Here is a 19,084-nt window from a genome sequence, read left to right as displayed (position 1 = left end):
CTATAGTAATTCATTCCCCATATTAAGTCCCCAAGTCCCCCCTGTGTCAATTCACCTACCTTTGCTCCGCGCGTTCCTCTTGTTCCCGCGCCGTTCCGGTGTAGCATGAAAATCTGTCTCCTATGAGGATCTGTCCCCCTCGACGTATCTGCGCATGTGCCAGTTTCAGGCATTAGCAGCCGAACGGCGATCTCCAGCACATGCGCAGATACGTCGAGGGGGACAGATCCTCATAGGAAACAGATTTTCATGTTACACCGGTCTTCAGGGCGGACTGAGAGGAGCCTAGCTCCACGGGCCGGATTAAAAGGTCCGCCGGGCCGTAGTTTGCCCATTGCTGCCTTAGACAGACTAAGTCATGATTGCAATTTTGGACAATCAGAGGAAGCCTCGTGCTCAATGAAAAAAAAAAAAAAAAAAAAAAAAAAGAAGGTTTCTCCTGAATGGCAGAAATGTGCTAAGACCGACTCTCTTTATTTTAGCAGCAGAGGGAAAGTGCTGCCCGAACACAACGATGCTTGTGTATGTAGATAATGCTACTACAGTCTATTACAGCAGCCCCGACCAAACTAAAGTGAAAGCAACCCTGCAATGCTCATTTCATGCTGCTTTCTTCACGGATTCATCCAAGGGTTTTCTACCTTTCCCAGTCTGAACCTGGAACATGTCTAAATATTAACCACTTGCCCACCGGGCACTTATACCCCCTTCATGCCCAGGCCAATTTTCAGCTTTCAGCGCTGTTATTCAACACTGTACCCATATGAAATTTTTATAATTTTTTTTTTTTTTTTTTTTTTTTACACAAATAGAGCTTTCTTTTGGTATTTACTCGCCGCTGGGAGTTTTATTTTTTTGTGCTATAAACAAAAAAAAGAGCAAAAATTTAGAAAAAAAAATTTTTTTTCTTTGTTTCTATTATAACATTTTGCAAACAGGTAATTTTTCTCCTTCACTGATGTGCGTTGATGAGGCAGCACTGATGAGGTGGTACTGATAGGCAAAACTGATGAGCTGGCACTGATATGCAACAATGATGGGCACCGATAGGCAGCACTGATGAGCAAAAATGATGGGCACTGATGGGTGGCACTGCTGGGCACAGGTGGGTGGCACTGATCATCAGTGCCCTGATGATCAGTGGCGATCCCTCCTCTGAAAATTGCCAGTTAATCGGCAGTACACAGCAGGAGGAAAGTGCAGCCGATAACCAGCAACTGCATTTTCCGGTGATCAGCTGTGTCATTGGATACGGCTGATCACTTGGTAAAAGGCCGCTGTGATTGGCCTTTTATCACGTCACATGATCAGCTGTGTCCGAAGGACACAAAGATCACGGAGATCGCCGTGTGCGCGGGAGGGCACGTTCTGGGAGGACGTCATATGACGTCCTCCCAGAACTGGTGGCCGCAGTGTAGCCGTCATTGTGCTATCTTCGGTCAGCAAGTGGTCAAAGTGCTCTGCTATAAAGAAGAATACTTGTGCTGTAGTTATCAGAATGGATAAACTAGTTTCTGGAGAACTTATTAGCCTTTAAAAATGGTAAAGTGTGTATAAGGCAAAAATGTTTTCTCAGTTTTTGAATAGACTGGTGAGGAGTTAGATACAGACTATTACATCCATAGTTCCTCCTGAGTTTGCTAGGGATTCCTTAACCACTTGCCCTCCAGAGGACTTACCCCCCTTCCTGACCAGGCCATTTTTTGCGATACGGCGCGGAGTTATCTTAACCGACAATTGTGCAGTCATACAACACAGCACCCAAATGAAATTTACGTCCTTTTTTTCCCACAAATAGAGCTTTCTTTCGGTAGTATTTGATCGCCTCTACTTTTTTACATTTTTTTTGCTATAAACAAAATTAGCGGGTACCTGGTCTTGACAGGTATACTCTCCCACTTCAGGCCAGTTCGCAGCAGCGGATCCATCAGAAGTACTCCATACAACCTTCTGGGACGCATCACGGGACCCAAAAGGCTGCGGGACCATTCAAAAAGTGCAACACAGCTCATGCACGTGCAGTGGGAGGCCGCAAGGAATCAGAGCCGGCTGCCCACAGTAAACATGCTGGCGCCATGGATCCGAAGACTAACTAGTTCGGGTGAGGATGGCACTGGATCCTTGGACAGGAAAGTGTCCCTTTATTAAAAATCAGCAGCTAAAGTATTTGTAGCTACTAACTTTTCATTTTTTCAAACAGGGTGAAGAACCACTTTAACTTATTACCAATACCTACAGCAGGGGTCTCCAAATTTTCTAAACAAAGAGCCAGCTTACTGTCCTTCAGATTATAGGGGGGCAAACTGTTGCTAGTTGTAGTAAATAATGTTCTCTCTTTGGTGTTAATGGGAGTAACAGTGCCCCATCTTCGGTAATGGGGGGAATAGTGCCCCATGGCTGGTGTAGTGAAAGAAATAGTGCCCCGTCATTGTTATCAGTGAAAAAATTAGTGACCCATCATTGGTGTCAGTGGAGGGAATAGTGCACCATCATTGGTGTCAGTGGCAGACATAGTACCCCAAAGGCCAGATGAAGGCAAGCAAAGGGCCACATCTGGCCCCTAGGCCACAGTTTGGAGATCGTTGACCTAGAGTATTGTCAATGCCAAATACTGAGGCGTGACTTTACAAAAGGGTTGGAGATTTCTTTCCCCACGTTTCTCTTGGGTAGTGCAGCCCCTTGAAATGAATGAGCTGCCCTACATGCAGCACAGATAAATGTGAACCAAGGCTCAGGCCAGCTGGGTTAGCAGGTTTGTGAAGTTTTTATTTCTCTAAATCTCCAATGGAGAGATTCACCTTTGCCATTTGTCCAAGTGATGTTCCCTATCCATGGATTAAACATTTGTTTGTACAGGAGGTTGTTAATATCAATGGAATTGGCTGTCTAAAAATGATAAGTGGCTACATTTGTATTTGGTATTATAATATTTTCTAGTGTTCACAATCTCTGTTCCCCTACAAATAAGTTCAGTAACAGGTGAACAATGGCTAGGCTGAGTCTGTGCCCAGCAGGGGATGCATCCATTTTCAGAATACATTTTTTTTTAACTCTGGGATTCAGTGAATGACCAGATATACACTCACCGGCCACTTTATTAGGTCCACCTTGCTAGTGCCAAGACAATTTCCCCCACACCATTACACCACCACCACCAGCCTGAACCATTGATACAAGGCAGGATGGATCCATGCTTTCATGTTGTTTACACCAAATTCTGACCCTACCATCTGAATGTTGCAGCAACCAATCTGCCCATTCTCCTCTGACATCAACAAGGAATTTTTGTCCACACAACTGCCACTCACTGGATATTTTCTCATTTTTTCAGACCATTCTCTGTAAACCCTAGAGATGGCTGTGTGTGAAGATCCCAGTAGATCAGCAGTCTTTTAAATACTCCAACCAGCCCATCTGCCACCAACAACCATGCCACATTCAAAGCCACTTAAATCCCCATTCTGATGCTCTGTTTGAACTTCAGCAAGTCATCTTTACCATGTCTACATGCCTAAATGCATTGAGTTGCTCCGATGTGATTGGCCGATCATCAATTTGTGCTACCAAGCAATTAAACATGAGTACCTAATAAAGTGGCCGGTGAGTGTATAGAGGTAAGCACACGTTACCTGCACAGCACTAAGTGTATAAAGTAGATGAGGATCGTGTCCGATACTGGCACTGAATCCGCCGCAGTCATGCTGGCAAGACTTGATGAACGCCAGGATCTCTTCTTTGTTCATTCGATGAAGCTCGCTCATCAGATCCATAACAGTTAGGCCCCAGTAGACACCACTCATCCTTAAGTACTCCGACATACAATATTCCTGCCATGACAAAAACATGATTCAAGATGACAAAAGTGAAAGGTACTTGAATATGATTAATGAATCAGAAAAGTGAAAAAAATGCAATTTTCTGTATATTCCCAAGTAAATCCTCCATCCATTAAATGAGCTGTGACAGGCTTCATACCCAGGCTTCAACCATTGGCCTCTAGTGTACAGCAAAGTCCAGCTTCACTTTCAGAGTTAAAGGACAACTCTACCTTTAGCAAAGTTTTCTACTAATAAATACTCCCACCCTAGAGTGGAGCCCACCAAGGACAATACTAATCTCCCCCCAAACCAGTTATCTTTCATAAAAAATGGTCCTGGTTGGCTTCTTTTTATATACGGCATAAGTGCCACAATCCCGTTCATTCATGCGTGCACAAAACGTACCGAAGGGTTCTACCCGGCCTCTGAGACCCAGAACAGACTCAACAAATGCAGAGGAACTCTCACACATGCGCAGATATGTCAAGATCTAGGATCTGCAATTCTTCGGCATCTTCATGCATGCACGGGAAACCCCATCTGCAGGTATGGGTTAGGAAGCCCTGTGACAAATCTACGCATGTGTGGAATCTGGGTGTGTGCATGGGCCATAATAGGCTACAGGAAGCACATCATCATCCACGCCTAGGTGAGAACACAGGAAGTTCTACACTTCAGCAACAAAAAAAAAAGTCAGAATCACTTTTTTTTTTCTGTGGGATGGAGCCCTTTGAAAATAAGTTGTTTTTCTGGTCTAAAGTGGGTCTAAAAGGCAGAAGATTTTTTTTACCTTCATACATTCACTGCATTTAGGTAAAAATGCCTTCTGTGTTCTGCTTCCCTGCAGCCCCCTAAATACTTACCGATCTCCAGCACTGTGCCCAAGAGCTGTGGCTCTGTCTTCTCTCCTCTCATTGGTCATGGAGAAAGTGGCAGGAGCCATTCACTCCTGCTGCTGTCAATCACAACCTGTGAGGAGAGAGTGGGGGGTAGGGCTGAGGACACACACAGCGCAGCTCAGAATCAAGCCAGCACAAGTGTCCCCATAGAAAGCAGCTTGTTAGGGGGACACTCGGAAGGGGGGAGGAGCCAGAAGTGCTCCTTGGCAGCGGACCCAGGAAGAGGCAGATTAGGGCTGCTCCGTGCAGAATCATTGGTGTAGAAGTTAGACAAAAAAAAAAACCAGAAACCCTACAAGATTTGAAAGTGACGACATGTTTCCTGTAAAAAGCAGAAGTGATGTAACACTCATTTGCTTCCGCTGTGCGATGAGACACCTAGGTAACAGATAGGAAGCCTCACTTTCGTCATTCACTGCGTGCGCTGCTAGCAATACGGAGTCGAATCAGAGCTCACTGAGCTTCAAAGAGGGCAAATTGTTGGTGCTGTTTAGCTGATGTCACTGTGCCTGCAGTTGCCAATGTATTTGCCGTGTCGCGAGGTTCAGGATCAAAGGTCATGACGCATATACAGTTTCCGGGAAAACATAGTCTGATAAGCATAAGCATGGTCAACTGACTGAAAGACAAAAAGGAGATTGTGCAGGATTGGGACCCAGAATAAGAAAACAACTGCTGCAAAAGTGACTGCAGAGCTCAATCTCAGTCCTCTGCAACAAAAGGTTTTTGGTGAGATACTCTCAAAAGGGGAAAAAAAAAAAAAAAAAAAAATCACATATAAAGGGATGCAGGCCCTGCCACATTCCTCATTAGAGCCCTGCACATGCTGCAGCTGATTGACAACTATAAAAGTCACTTCCATACAGATTCAATCTGCACATGGACAGACAAACAGCTATTTCTGCAGATTAGCAAAAAGTAGGAATCTGCTACAAAGTTTGTTAAAATCCCTGAAATGTAATAGACTACCCAGAGGGGAATGGGTTTTTTTTCTGAACAAAAGTGGAGTTACTCTTTAAAAAGCCTTAGGGCCTTGTATAGGCCAAGGTCACATGGTCTCTGGCTACCGGGAGAATTTCATGCCACTGCAGAGTCTATTGCTGTTGGAAGGACCCTGTATGGGATATAAGACGGCCGCTATGGCACAACCGTTTTGGCTGCCCTATGTACACATACAATCACACGCTAAACATGCTAAAAATTAGTAAAACGTTATTACATAGCAATAGGATTATTTTCCCTTTGCTGACTTCAGTCACATGTATATCTACAAACCACTTCATAAACTACCATTTCCCTAGAAAAGCAGACTGTGTTTCCTGTATTCACTAACCTTTCAAAAGGAGGAGAAAGCAGAGTGACAGATAGATGGGAGCTCACCACTATGCTGCGTCTCCTTTCACTGTCCAGTCAATTCTGGTGGCGAGTCCAGGACAACCTGGGCTCAGAGGAAGTGAGCTGAATAATTCTGGACAGCAGACAAAGGGTATCAAGTGCCACAAAATAAGTACTGCAGGAGAAATGTCTGGATTGAAGCTGAATAATGTAGCAGAAGTTGTTTTTATTGTTGTATCTTTTATCAGGCTATTCGTTATTAATATTATACAGGATTTACAGTTTGCTCAGCGCTTTACAATATAAAGGGAGACAATACAGCAACAATACAGTTCAATACAAGAGGGATTTGAGGGCCCTGTTCCTCGGAGCTTACAATCTAGGTGGGAGGGGCTAGTGGTACAAAAAGGTAACTGTGGGGGATAGACCAGTTGGAAGAGTTGAAGATTCCATTATTAGCTGAGGGCAGGATAGGCTTCCCTGAAGAGATAGGTTTTCAGAGATCGCCTAAAAGTAAGCAGAGTAGGCGATAATCTGATAAATTGGGGTAGAGCATTCCAGAGGATGGGGGAAGCTCTGGAGAAGTCCTGGAGCCGAGCATGGGAGGAGGAGACAAGAGAGCTAAAGAGCAGGAGGTCGTGTGAGGAGCGGAGAGTACGGTTTGGGTGATATTTGGAGACAAGATTGGTGATGTAATTTGGGGCAGAGTTATAAATGGCTTTATATGTGATTGTTAATGGTTTGAATTTTATCCGTTGGGCAATGGGAAGCCAGTGGAGGGATTGGCAGAGAGGGGTGGAGGACACTGAGTGGAGGTCAGTGGAGGGATTGGCAGAGAGGGGTGGAGGACACTGAGTGGAGGTCAGTGGAGGGATTGGCAGAGAGGGGTGGAGGACACTGAGTGGAGGTCAGTGGAGGGATTGGCAGAGAGGGGTGGAGGACACTGAGTGGAGGTCAGTGGAGGGATTGGCAGAGAGGGGTGGAGGATACTGAGTGGAGGTCAGTGGAGGGATTGGCAGAGAGGGGTGGAGGACACTGAGTGGAGGTCAGTGGAGGGATTGGCAGAGAGGGGTGGAGGATACTGAGTGGAGGTCAGTGGAGGGATTGGCAGAGAGGGGTGGAGGATACTGAGTGGAGATCAGTGGAGAGATTGGCAGAGAGGGGTGGCAGATACAGAACGGTTAGTAAGGTGGATGAGTCTGGCAGCAGCATTCATGATAAACTGAACTTGTTATTTTTGGCTTAAGCTCGGCTTTAAAATTGTCACAACTTTACAATTTTCACATAATAATTGTAGGGGGCTTCCACTACCGATTTTTCCTTTTGAGAATGTTAGTTTCCCAGTTCTCATGATGGCGCTGTGATGATTTTTAGGCGATAGGTTGTCTTTAATGAGACATCCAGGTTCTAAAAGACTCTGCATGTATCTCTTGTGCTCCACTGAATGTAATGCAATTCAGAGCACATTGCATTACATTAGTACAGCCTTGGACGACGAGAGGTGGACCCAGAAGTGACATCATACACATCTCTTTCCGGGTCAGTAACAAGAAGGGGGGGGGGTTTGGACAATTTTCTGCTCTCCTTGTCTGCTGTCAGTCCCGGGCTTGCAGATGGCCAAGCGGAGCCCAGAGAGAATACATGGTGCGAGAAACCAGTTACCGGGGGTGTATGGAAATAACTGGGCAGCAGCGCAGCCACCCGACACGCAGGAGTCTGCTTGTCAGTTTTACACACAATCCAGGTGGCTTCAGCCATTGGATTGTGTGAAAACCCCCATCCCCCACCCTGCTGTCAAGTCTGTACAATGTACGGACCTGGCAGCGAAAGGGTTCAAGGGGAGGTTTAGGTAACAGAGTTTGGGCCCATGGGTGTATGCAATTTTAACGCATGACATGTTAGGTAACTATTTGCTCGGCATAGCACCATCTTTTATATTTTACCAAAAAGGGTATTATATTGTGTTTTTGTGTATTTATTCCACACAATTTGCATTTGAAAAATGGCTGCACAAATACGGTGTGACATAAAAAATTTGCAACACCCACCATTCAATTCTCTAGGGCCTCTGCTTAAAAATATAGAATGTTTGGGAGCTCCAAGTCATTTTCTAGGAAAAATTAAAAAAAATGATTTTTACATGTATGTGAGAAGTGTAGCATTGGCCTGGCAGGAAAGTAGTTAAAGACGACAGTACAGGAAACACTCACATAATCATCCTTCTTGGCTCCATAAGACTCAATGTACTCCGCGTGTTTGTCCAGAAGAAGGGCTTTTGGCACATCAGCCTTTAACACAACGTCCTTCTGGGGGGTTCCCTTTAATGAAATAATGACAGAACATTAGGATTATATTCTACAGGAATCTCCAGCAACACCCCAGGGTCACACATGGATAACGGGGTAACAGTGATGACACAGTGAGGCCGATTTACTAAAGGAATAGAGAGCGTTCACACAATCAGTCGTATGAACATTCACTCCAATGATCTGATCACAATCCCCGATTACTTATTCCATCGAATTCCAGTGAACACGTCTGTGTGAACATTCTCCATTCCTTTAGGAAATCAGCCTCACTGTCTCAGTGGGAAGGAATGGAGAGGTCAGGGGGCCAAACAGTTCTGAAGACGTCAGATTTGTGAACAGGAAGTGGATCAGATGTGCTGGGGAGATGATGGTTGTCACCAGGAAGAATGGCTATGACAGGAAGGGAAGGGGGTGTGTCAGAGTCTGTCCAATTGACCAATGGGAGAGGATGCAGAGGTATGGGCCTCATCATTCTACAATGCAACTATGCCAGGACTCCTGGAGTTAGGGGTGGCAGGGGATAGGAGGGGAGGCAGGGATGACAGGGGATGAGAGGGATGATGTGGGTTACAGGAGGGGATGTAGGGATAAGAGAGGGGGAATGAGAGGGATAGCAGGGGGGAACAAATGGACTGTAGGGTGTGACTGGAGAGGGGGATATGTAGGGAGGACAGGAGGGGATATGTAGGGAGGACAGGAGGAGATGGGGGGGGGGGGGGATATGTAGGGAGGAGATGGGGGGGGGGATATGTAGGGAGGAGATGGGGGGGGGGATATGTAGGGAGGAGATGGGGGGGGGATATGTAGGGAGGAGATGGGGGGGGGGATATGTAGGGAGGAGATGGGGGGGGGGGGGGGACATGTAGGGAGGAGATGGGGGGGGGGGGGGGACATGTAGGGAGGAGATGGGGGGGGGGATATGTAGGGAGGAGATGGGGGGGGATATGTAGGGAGGAGATGGGGGGGGATATGTAGGGAGGAGATGGGGGGGGATATGTAGGGAGGAGATATGGGGGGGGATATGTAGGGAGGAGATGGGGGGGGGGGGGGATATGTAGGGAGGAGATGGGGGGGGATATGTAGGGAGGAGATGGGGGGGGATATGTAGGGAGGAGATGGGGGGGGGGGATATGTAGGGAGGAGATGGGGGGGGGGGATATGTAGGGAGGAGATGGGGGGGGGGGATATGTAGGGAGGAGATGGGGGGGGGGGGATATGTAGGGAGGAGATGGGGGGGGGGGGATATGTAGGGAGGAGATGGGGGGGGGGGGGATATGTAGGGAGGAGATGGGGGGGGGGGATATGTAGGGAGGAGATGGGGGGGGGGATATGTAGGGAGGAGATGGGGGGGGGGATATGTAGGGAGGAGATGGGGGGGGGGATATGTAGGGAGGAGATGGGGGGGGGATATGTAGGGAGGAGATGGGGGGGGGGATATGTAGGGAGGAGATGGGGGATATGTAGGGAGGAGATGGGGGGGGGGGGGGGGACATGTAGGGAGGAGATGGGGGGGGGGGATATGTAGGGAGGAGATGGGGGGGGGGATATGTAGGGAGGAGATGGGGGGGGATATGTAGGGAGGAGATGGGGGGGGGGGGGATATGTAGGGAGGAGATGGGGGGGGGGATATGTAGGGAGGAGATGGGGGGGGGGATATGTAGGGAGGAGATGGGGGGGGGGGATATGTAGGGAGGAGATGGGGGGGGGGATATGTAGGGAGGAGATGGGGGGGGGGGATATGTAGGGAGGAGATGGGGGGGGGGATATGTAGGGAGGAGATGGGGGGGGGGGGGATATGTAGGGAGGAGATGGGGGGGGGGGGGGATATGTAGGGAGGAGATGGGGGGGGGGGGATATGTAGGGAGGAGATGGGGGGGGGGGATATGTAGGGAGGAGATGGGGGGGGGGGGATATGTAGGGAGGAGATGGGGGGGGGGATATGTAGGGAGGAGATGGGGGGGGGGATATGTAGGGAGGAGATGGGGGGGGGGATATGTAGGGAGGAGATGGGGGGGGGGATATGTAGGGAGGAGATGGGGGGGGGGATATGTAGGGAGGAGATGGGGGGGGGGATATGTAGGGAGATGGGGGGGGGATATGTAGGGAGGACAGGAGGGGATATGTAGGGAGGAGATGGGGAGGGGATATGTAGGGAGGAGATGGGGAGGGGCTATGTAGGGGGGACGGGGAGGGGATATGTAGAGGGGACAGGAGGGGATATGTAGGGGGGATGGGGGGATATGTAGAGGGGACAGAAGGGGATATGTAGGGGGGATGGGGGGATATGTAGAGGGGACAGAAGGGGATATGTAGGGGGGACGGGGAGGGGATATGTAGGGGGGACGGGGAGGGGATATGTAGAGGGGATATGTAGAGGGGACGGGGAGGGGATATGTAGGGGGGATGGGGGGATATGTAGAGGGGACAGGAGGGGATATGTAGGGAGGACAGGAGGAGATGGGGGGGGGGATATGTAGGGAGGACAGGAGGGGATATGTAGGGGGGATGGGGGGATATGTAGGGGGGACAGGAGGGGATATGTAGGGAGGACAGGAGGAGATGGGGGGGATATGTAGGGAGGACAGGAGGGGATATGTAGGGAGGACAGGAGGCGGTGAAGGGAGGTGTCGGTATCACACAGTCCGGGTCCCAGGAGGAGGACAGGAGGGGATGGAGGGGGGATTATGTAGGGAGGACAGGAGGGGATGGGGGGGGGGATTATGTAGGGAGGACAGGAGGGGATGGGGGGGGGGATATGTAGGGAGGACAGGAGGGGATGGGGGGGGGGGATATGTAGGGAGGACAGGAGGGGATGGGGGGGGATATGTAGGGAGGACAGGAGGGGATGGGGGGGGGATATGTAGGGAGGACAGGAGGGGATGGGGGGGGATATGTAGGGAGGACGGGGGGGGATATGTAGGGAGGACATGGGGGGGATATGTAGGGAAGACAGGAGGGGATGGGGGGGGATATGTAGGGAGGACGGGGGGGGGGGGGATATGTAGGGAGGACATGGGGGGGGATATGTAGGGGGGGAGATGTAGGGAGGGGATGGGGGGATATGTAGGGAGGACAGGAGGCGGTGAAGGGAGGTGTCGGTATTGCACAGTCCGGGTCCCGGGAGGAGGACAGGAGGGGATGGGGGGGATTATGTAGAGAGGACAGGAGGGGATGGGGGGGGGATTATGTAGGGAGGACAGGAGGGGATGGGGGGGGGATATGTAGGGAGGACGGGGGGGGGGGATATGTAGGGAAGACAGGAGGGGATGGGGGGGGGGATATGTAGGGAGGACATGGGGGGGGGGATATGTAGGGAGGACATGGGGGGGATATGTAGGGAAGACAGGAGGGGATGGGGGGGGATATGTAGGGAAGACATGGGGGGGGGATATGTAGGGAGGACATGGGGGGGGGAGATGTAGGGGGGGGATATGTAGGGAGGACAGGAGGCGGTGAAGGGAGGTGTCGGTATTGCACAGTCCGGGTCCCGGGAGGAGGACAGGAGGGGATGGGGGGGATTATGTAGGGAGGACAGGAGGGGATGGGGGGGGGATATGTAGGGAGGACGGGGGGGGGATATGTAGGGAAGACAGGAGGGGATGGGGGGGGGGATATGTAGGGAGGACATGGGGGGGATATGTAGGGAGGACAGGAGGGGATGGGGGGGGGGGGATATGTAGGGAGGACATGGGGGGGGGGATATGTAGGGAGGACAGGAGGGGATGGGGGGGGATATGTAGGGAGGACAGGAGGGGATGGGGGGGGATATGTAGGGAGGACATGGGGGGGGGGGGGGGAGATGTAGGGAGGACATGGGGGGGGGGGGGGGGAGATGTAGGGAGGGGATGGGGGGATATGTAGGGAGGACAGGAGGGGATGGGGGGGGATATGTAGGGAGGACATGGGGGGGGGGGGAGATGTAGGGAGGACATGGGGGGGGGGGGGGGGGGGGGAGATGTAGGGAGGGGATGGGGGGATATGTAGGGAGGACAGGAGGCGGTGAAGGGAGGTGTCGGTATCACACAGTCCGGGTCCCGGGAGGAGGACAGGCCAGTATAGCTCCCCTCCGCTCTGAAACTACTCAGCACTCACCATCTCTCTGCTGGGCGGAGCCCCGGGGACTCTGTCGGTCAGGACCCGGCTCTGAACACTGATTGGAGGGATGCCTTTTAGACGTCTATGCCAGTGCCTGATCCCACATGGCTCTTAGCTGTCCTAGTGATTGCCTCTCTGGCCGGAATACGTCAGTGTAACGCTGAGCTCCATGGACAGGGATGAGATGTGTTCCGTGTATGAAGTGAGATAGTAAACAGTTCCTTGTGAAGGACAATGCTGGGAGCTGTCAGTCATTTCCTAATAATCCGATCCGGGTGACAGCGATGTCCTCCCGGAGTTCCCGCCACTCACACTCCATGTATTATCTGTACAGAAGCGAGTTCCCTTCAACTGCACTCATCTGCGGGGTCCAAGGGGGTAAAGCAGGTGGTGAGAAGGCCACACCCCGTTTGCTGTACTGCACGAGGTTGCAGGGCACATGCAGAGCGGCCTCATTCACTTGGATGGGCCATGCTTGTCAGATGCTACACCCACCCCTGGCCACTGCAGCTAAACGGGGTGTGGTTGGGGCAGGAGTGGTAAAAACATGTTTTAACTAAATTACCACCCCTCCAAACTGCCAATATAAATGACCCCTTACTGTTCTGAGCCCCCTATAAGGCAGCTTTCACACGGATGATCACCGCGGGAGCAGCACATCGTACACACAACTTCCCTGGCTGAGCTGCACGTGGACATAGGCCTTTAGACCTGGTAGTACTTTAAGGGAACCCCACCCCTAAAAAATGGGGGAAAACGTGGAGTCCCCCTAAATTCCCACCAGACCCTTGATCCAAGCACAGGCCAGGAAGGGGGGGGGGGCAAACGAGCCCCCCCCCTCCCCCACAGCTTACCAGGCCATGTGCCCTAGGGGACAAGGGTCTCTTCCGCACAACCCTGACCCAGTGGTTGTGGGGTCTGCGGTCAGGGGAGCTCATTGGCATCAGGGTACCCCTTTAAATAAGGGGGCACCCTGATGCTGCCCCCGTCTGAATGAGTAGGGGGTACAGTGACATCACTGCTAGCTTCACTCAATTGTGCTGTGATTGGACAAAGCATTGCACCTGACCTGTGGTTAGGTGCATTGCTTTGGCCAATTACAATGCACTGTGAGAGCGCAGTGCGTTGTGGGGCGCATCAGGTGAACAGCCCACCAAACATCGCTGAAAACACGAACGGCCGATGTTCGAATCAAACATCCAGCCCTTGAGTATATTTCCTCCCACTGACACCAATGATGGGGCACTATTCCTCCCACTGACACCAATGATGGAACACTATTCCTCCCACTGACACCAATGATGGAACACTATTGCTCCCACTGACACCAATGATGGGGCACTATTCCTCCCACTGACACCAACAACGGGGCACTATTCCTCCCACTGACACCAACAATGGGGCATTATTCCTCCCACTGACACCAACAACAGGGCACTATTCCTCCCACTGACACCAACGGGGCACTATTCCTCCCACTGACACCATCAACAGGGCATTATCCCTCTCACTGACACCAACGGGGCACTATTTCTCCCACTGACACCAACAACGGGGCACTATTCCTCCCACTGACACCAACAACGGGGCATTATTCCTCCCACTGACACCAACAACGGGGCACTATTCCTCCCACTGACACCAACAACCGGGCATTATTCCTCCCACTGACACCAACAACGGGGTACTATTCCTCCCACTGACACCAATGATGGAACACTATTCCTCCCACTGACACCAATGATGGGGCACTATTCCTCTCACTGACACCAACAACGGGGCACTATTCCTCCCACTGACACCAACAATGGGGCATTATTCCTCCCACTGACACCAACGGGGCACTATTCCTCCCACTGACACCATCAACAGGGCATTATCCCTCTCACTGACACCAACGGGGCACTATTCCTCCCACTGACACCAATGATGGGGCACTATTCCTCCCACTGACACCAACAACCGGGCATTATTCCTCCCACTGACACCAACAACGGGGCATTATCCCTCTCACTGATGTTCTTTATTTTACTCCCACTGACTCTGGGCGTCTGCAGTTTGCCCTCCCCCCAATGGAAGTCAGTGTGCCTTGGCTTTTCCTGGCTGCTAGGTGGATGGGCGGTGTCCTGTTACCTAGGTGGAGACTGTGGATGGTTGAGCACGCCAGTGGCCCTGCGTGCGGTGGTGCAGCATGCACTCGCATGACGTCATCACGTCTATGCGGGCAGGTCAATTCCGTGTGCTTGCAGGGCTGGGGGACCACCATTTGCAGCCATGAGGCTGCCTCTGTGCAGCAACACGGGGAGAATTCAATTACAAACTATATTTGCTGCCAAACATAGGCAATCAGCCATTGGCTTACGAGCAGCAGCTCATTACTATTGATACTAGCAGTTTCAGTTTTATTTCTCTTGGATGATCATGAGGTAGCTCCATGTGATAGCATAGTGATACCATTGGTGAGCACTCTATAATATCCTCTAAGGCAGTGGTTCTCAACCTTTCTAACGCCGCGACCCCTTAATACAGTTCCTCATGTTGTGGTGACCCCCAACCATAAAATTATTTTCGTTGCTACTTCAGAACTGTAATTTTGCAGTGGGAGGAGTAGTGCCACATCATTGGGGTCAGTGGGAGGAATAGTGCCCCATCGTTGGTATCAGTGGGAGGAATAGTGTCCCATCGTTGGTATCAGTGGGAGGAATAGTGCCCCATCATTGGTATTAGTGGGAGGAATAGTGCCCCATCATTGGTATCAGTGGGAGGACTAGCGCCCCATCACTGATGTCAGTGGGAGGAATAGTGTCCCATCGTTGGTATCAGTGGGAGGAATAGTGCCCCATCACTGATGTCAGTGGGAGGAATAGTGCCCCATCATTGGTATCAGTGGGAGGAATAGTGCCCCATCATTGGTATCAGTGGGAGGAATAGTGTCCCATCGTTGGTATCAGTGGGAGGAATAGTGCCCCATCACTGATGTCAGTGGGAGGAATAGTGTCCCATCGTTGGTATCAGTGGGAGGAATAGTGCCCCATCGTTGGTGTCAGTGGGAGGAATAGTGCCCCATCGTTGGTATCAGTGGGAGGAATAGTGCCCCATTGTTGGTGTCAGTGGGAGGAATAGTGCCCCATCATTGGTGTCAGTGGGGGGAATAGTGATCCATCATTGGTGTCAGTGGGAGGAATAGTGTCCCATCATTGGTGTCAGTGGGAGGAATAGTGCCCCATCATTGGTATCAGTGGGAGGAATAGTGCCCCATCATTGGTGTCAGTGGGAAAAATAGTGCCCCATCATTGGTGTCAGTGGGAAAAATAGTGCCCCATCATTGGTGTCAGTGGGAGGAATAGTGCCCCATCATTGGTGTCAGTGGGAGGAATAGTGCCCCATCATTGGTATCAGTGGGAGGAATAGTGCCCCATCATTGGTGTCAGTGGGAGGAATAGTGCCCCATCATTGGTATCAGTGGGAGGAATAGTGCCTCATCATTGGTATCAGTGGGAGGAATAGTGCCCCATCATTGGTGTCAGTGGGGGGAGGAATAGTGCCCCATCGTTGGTGTCAGTGGGGGGAGGAATAGTGCCCCATCGTTGGTGTCAGTGGGGGGAGGAATAGTGTCCCATCGTTGGTGTCAGTGGGGGGAGGAATAGTGCCCCATCGTTGGTGTCAGTGGGGGGAGGAATAGTGCCCCATCGTTGGTGTCAGTGGGGGGAGGAATAGTGCCCCATCGTTGGTGTCAGTGGGGGGAGGAATAGTGTCTATCATTGGTGTCAGTGGGGGAGGAATAGTGCCCCATCGTTGGTATTAGTGACAGCAATGATGGGGCACTATTCCTCCCACTGACACCAATGATACTTACCTTGCTGACCCCTGCTCCAGCCTGGGCTCGCTCTCTCCCTCTCCCATCTACAGCCTGCAGAAGCAAAATTTGCACTTACCTGTCAGCTGTCTTCCTTCTCTGGCCTCTCTCCTCTTCACTCGGTCCTGCAGCTCCCTCGATCTTCTTCGATCTGCGCGCTCTGCCGCTCGGCTCCTCCTCTCCAAGCTCCACCTCCTCGCCAGTGATTGGCCGCCTGTGTGCCTCTCCTGAGCTACAGTTCCGGTGGCCAATCAGCGGCGAGGAGGCGGAGCTGTTGAGTGATCCCGGAGGTGTGGCCAGGTTACAGGGGCAGCATATCATCCCGCCCACAGATCGCGAGACAGAGCAGCGGTGTCTCGGTTCCTAAGACCATCGGAAATATGTTTTCCGATGGTCTTAGGCGACCCCTGGGAAATGGTCGTTCGACCCCCAAAGGGGTCGCGACCCTCAGGTTGAGAACCGCTGCTCTAAGGGCTCTTTCAGATGGGATGGACCCGGTTAGCGGATCTCTCTGCTGATCTCCGTTGAGCAAGCAGATGACAACACTGTGTCCCCTCCGCTGCTGCAGAGCAGAGAGCTGCTCGCTCTCCTCAATGGGAGGTCGGATGAAAATGGACCGCCTGTCCCTTTTCACCCGATCCGATGGACGGAAGGGGAATTGGATCCCCATCCATCCCTTTTTTGGCGGATCGGATGTATTGTATTAATGTGCATAAAGAAGCCAAGGAAAGATGGAAAAATCTCCAAAAGGCATCAAATTACAGATTAGACATTCTTATATGTCAACAAAAGTTAGATTTTATTTCCATCATTTACACTTTCAAAATAACAAAACAAAAAATTGGCATCTGCAAAAGTTTGGACACCCTGCAGAGTTAATATCTTGTACTGCCCCCTTTGGCAAGTATCACAGCTTGTAAACGCTTTTTGTAGCCAGCCAAGAGTCTTTCAATTCTTGTTTGAGGTATCTTTGCCCATTCTTCCTTACAAAAGTCTTCCAGTTCTTTGAGATTTCTGGGCTGTCTGTCACGCACTGCTCTTTTAAGGTCTATCCATAGATTTTCAATTATGTTGAGGTCAGGAGATTGTGAAGGCCATGGCAAAACCTTCAGTTTACGCCTCTTGATGTAATCCCCCGTGGATTTCGAGGTGTGTTTAGGATCATTATCCATTTGTAGAAGCCATCCTCTCTTTAACTTCAGCTTTTTCACAGATGGCATCAAGTTACCATCCAAAATTTGCTGAAATTTTATGGAATCCATTTTTCCTTCTACTCGTGAGATGTTCCCTGTGCCACTGGCTGCAACACAACCCCAAAGCATGATTGATCCAACCCCATGCTTAACAGTTGGACAGAGGTTCTTTTCATTAAATTCTGTGCCCCTTCTTCTCCAAACGTACCTTTGCTCATTCCGGCCAAAAAGTTCAATTTTAACCTCATCGGTCCACAGAACTTGTTTCCAAAATGCATCAGGCTTGTCTATATGTTCATTTGCAAAGTTCAAACGATGATTTTTGTGGTGAGGACGTAGAAGAGGTTTTCTTCTGATGACTTTTCCATGAAGACCATATTTGTACAAGTATCTCTTTATATTGGAATAGTGTACCACAACTCCAGTGTCTGCCAGATCTTTCTGGAGGGATCGTGCAGTCAAACGTGGGTTTTAAATTGTTTTTCTCACAATCCTGCGAGCTGTTCTGTCTGATATTTTTCTTGGTCATCCAGATCTTGCTTTACCTTCCACTGTTCCTGATGACTGCCATTTCTTAATTACATTCCGAACAGAGGATATTGACACCTGAAAACGCTTTGCTATCTTCTTATAGCCTTCTCCAGCTTTGTGAGCGTCAACGATTTTCAGTTTCAGTTTTCTAGACAACTGCTTAGAAGAATCCATGGTGCCGATTGTTGGGGCAAGGTCAGATGAGTCTGGGCATTTAAAACCTTTGAGATTGACATCACCTGGTCTTCCCAGACGATGATTGAGAACAATCCATGACACTGGCAGGTCTCAGCTTTGCAAAGGGGGCAGTGCATGCTATAAATTCTGCAGGGTGCCCAAACTTTTGCAGACGCCATTCTTTTTGTTTTCTGTTATTTTGAAAGTGTAAATGATGGAAATAGAATCTAACTTTTGTTGACGTATTATAAGAATGTCTAATCTGTAATTTGATGCCTTTTGGAGATTTTTCCATCTTTCCTTGGCTTCTTTATGCACATTAATACAAATTTTTAGCTGGGGTGCCCAAACTTTCGATCCCCACTGTACTAGGCTATTGATTACTATATTGTATATTTGAATTGAGCCCCTACATTAATAATTTGTGTGTTTGAGCTATATAGCAGATTACTCCTTTGTGATAAATAATAAGCAGATCTTTTTTAATATTTGCAGCCTCTATTATACTCTATAGATCCCCTCATTGGCTGCTGTAATGTGGTCCTTGCTGGTGGATGGTCCATCGGGGCGTCCCTGCCTGCCCTCTCCCAGACGTGTCACTTGGAGAGCATCCTCATTCAATTTTGTACGAATACTTATCAATCATTATTCGATGTGGTGCAATGTGTAAGTATATTCGTAACCAGCTTTTCCTCATGTTTTTAAGGTGATATTATGTATTATGTTGTTTACATCTATTTGATACTTTATGTTTTAGACCTGACATATTCATTCTGTGCTTTTCACAGATGAGAGCAGGTTCACCCTGAGCACGTGACTGACGTGAAAGGATCTATAGGACCGTTATGCTGCCTGTAACATCGTTCAGCAT

At 49.9% G+C, this 19,084-nt stretch overlaps 1 protein-coding gene across 1 annotated transcript in view; it reads right to left on the bottom strand.

Moving 5' to 3' along the window:
• Positions 1–12,609, bottom strand: part of RABGGTB (Rab geranylgeranyltransferase subunit beta) — a 35,289-nt gene extending 22,680 nt beyond the window's left edge. The window contains exons 1-3 of the mRNA XM_089692182.1: positions 12,454–12,609; positions 8,263–8,370; positions 3,630–3,827 (exon numbers count right to left, since the gene is read on the bottom strand). Of these exons, the coding sequence (XP_089548308.1) occupies positions 3,630–3,827; positions 8,263–8,370; positions 12,454–12,456 (309 nt within the window). The 5' untranslated portion in view covers positions 12,457–12,609. The remainder of the gene's footprint in view (positions 1–3,629; positions 3,828–8,262; positions 8,371–12,453) is intronic.
• Positions 12,610–19,084: the final 6,475 nt, after the last annotated feature.

This window comes from Staurois parvus, unplaced genomic scaffold (assembly GCF_062004578.1).
Source record: "Staurois parvus isolate SC_StPar_1 unplaced genomic scaffold, SC_StPar_1.0 ptg000578l, whole genome shotgun sequence".
Taxonomy (NCBI): domain Eukaryota; kingdom Metazoa; phylum Chordata; class Amphibia; order Anura; family Ranidae; genus Staurois; species Staurois parvus.
This window is presented reverse-complemented; position numbering and strand designations above follow the sequence as displayed.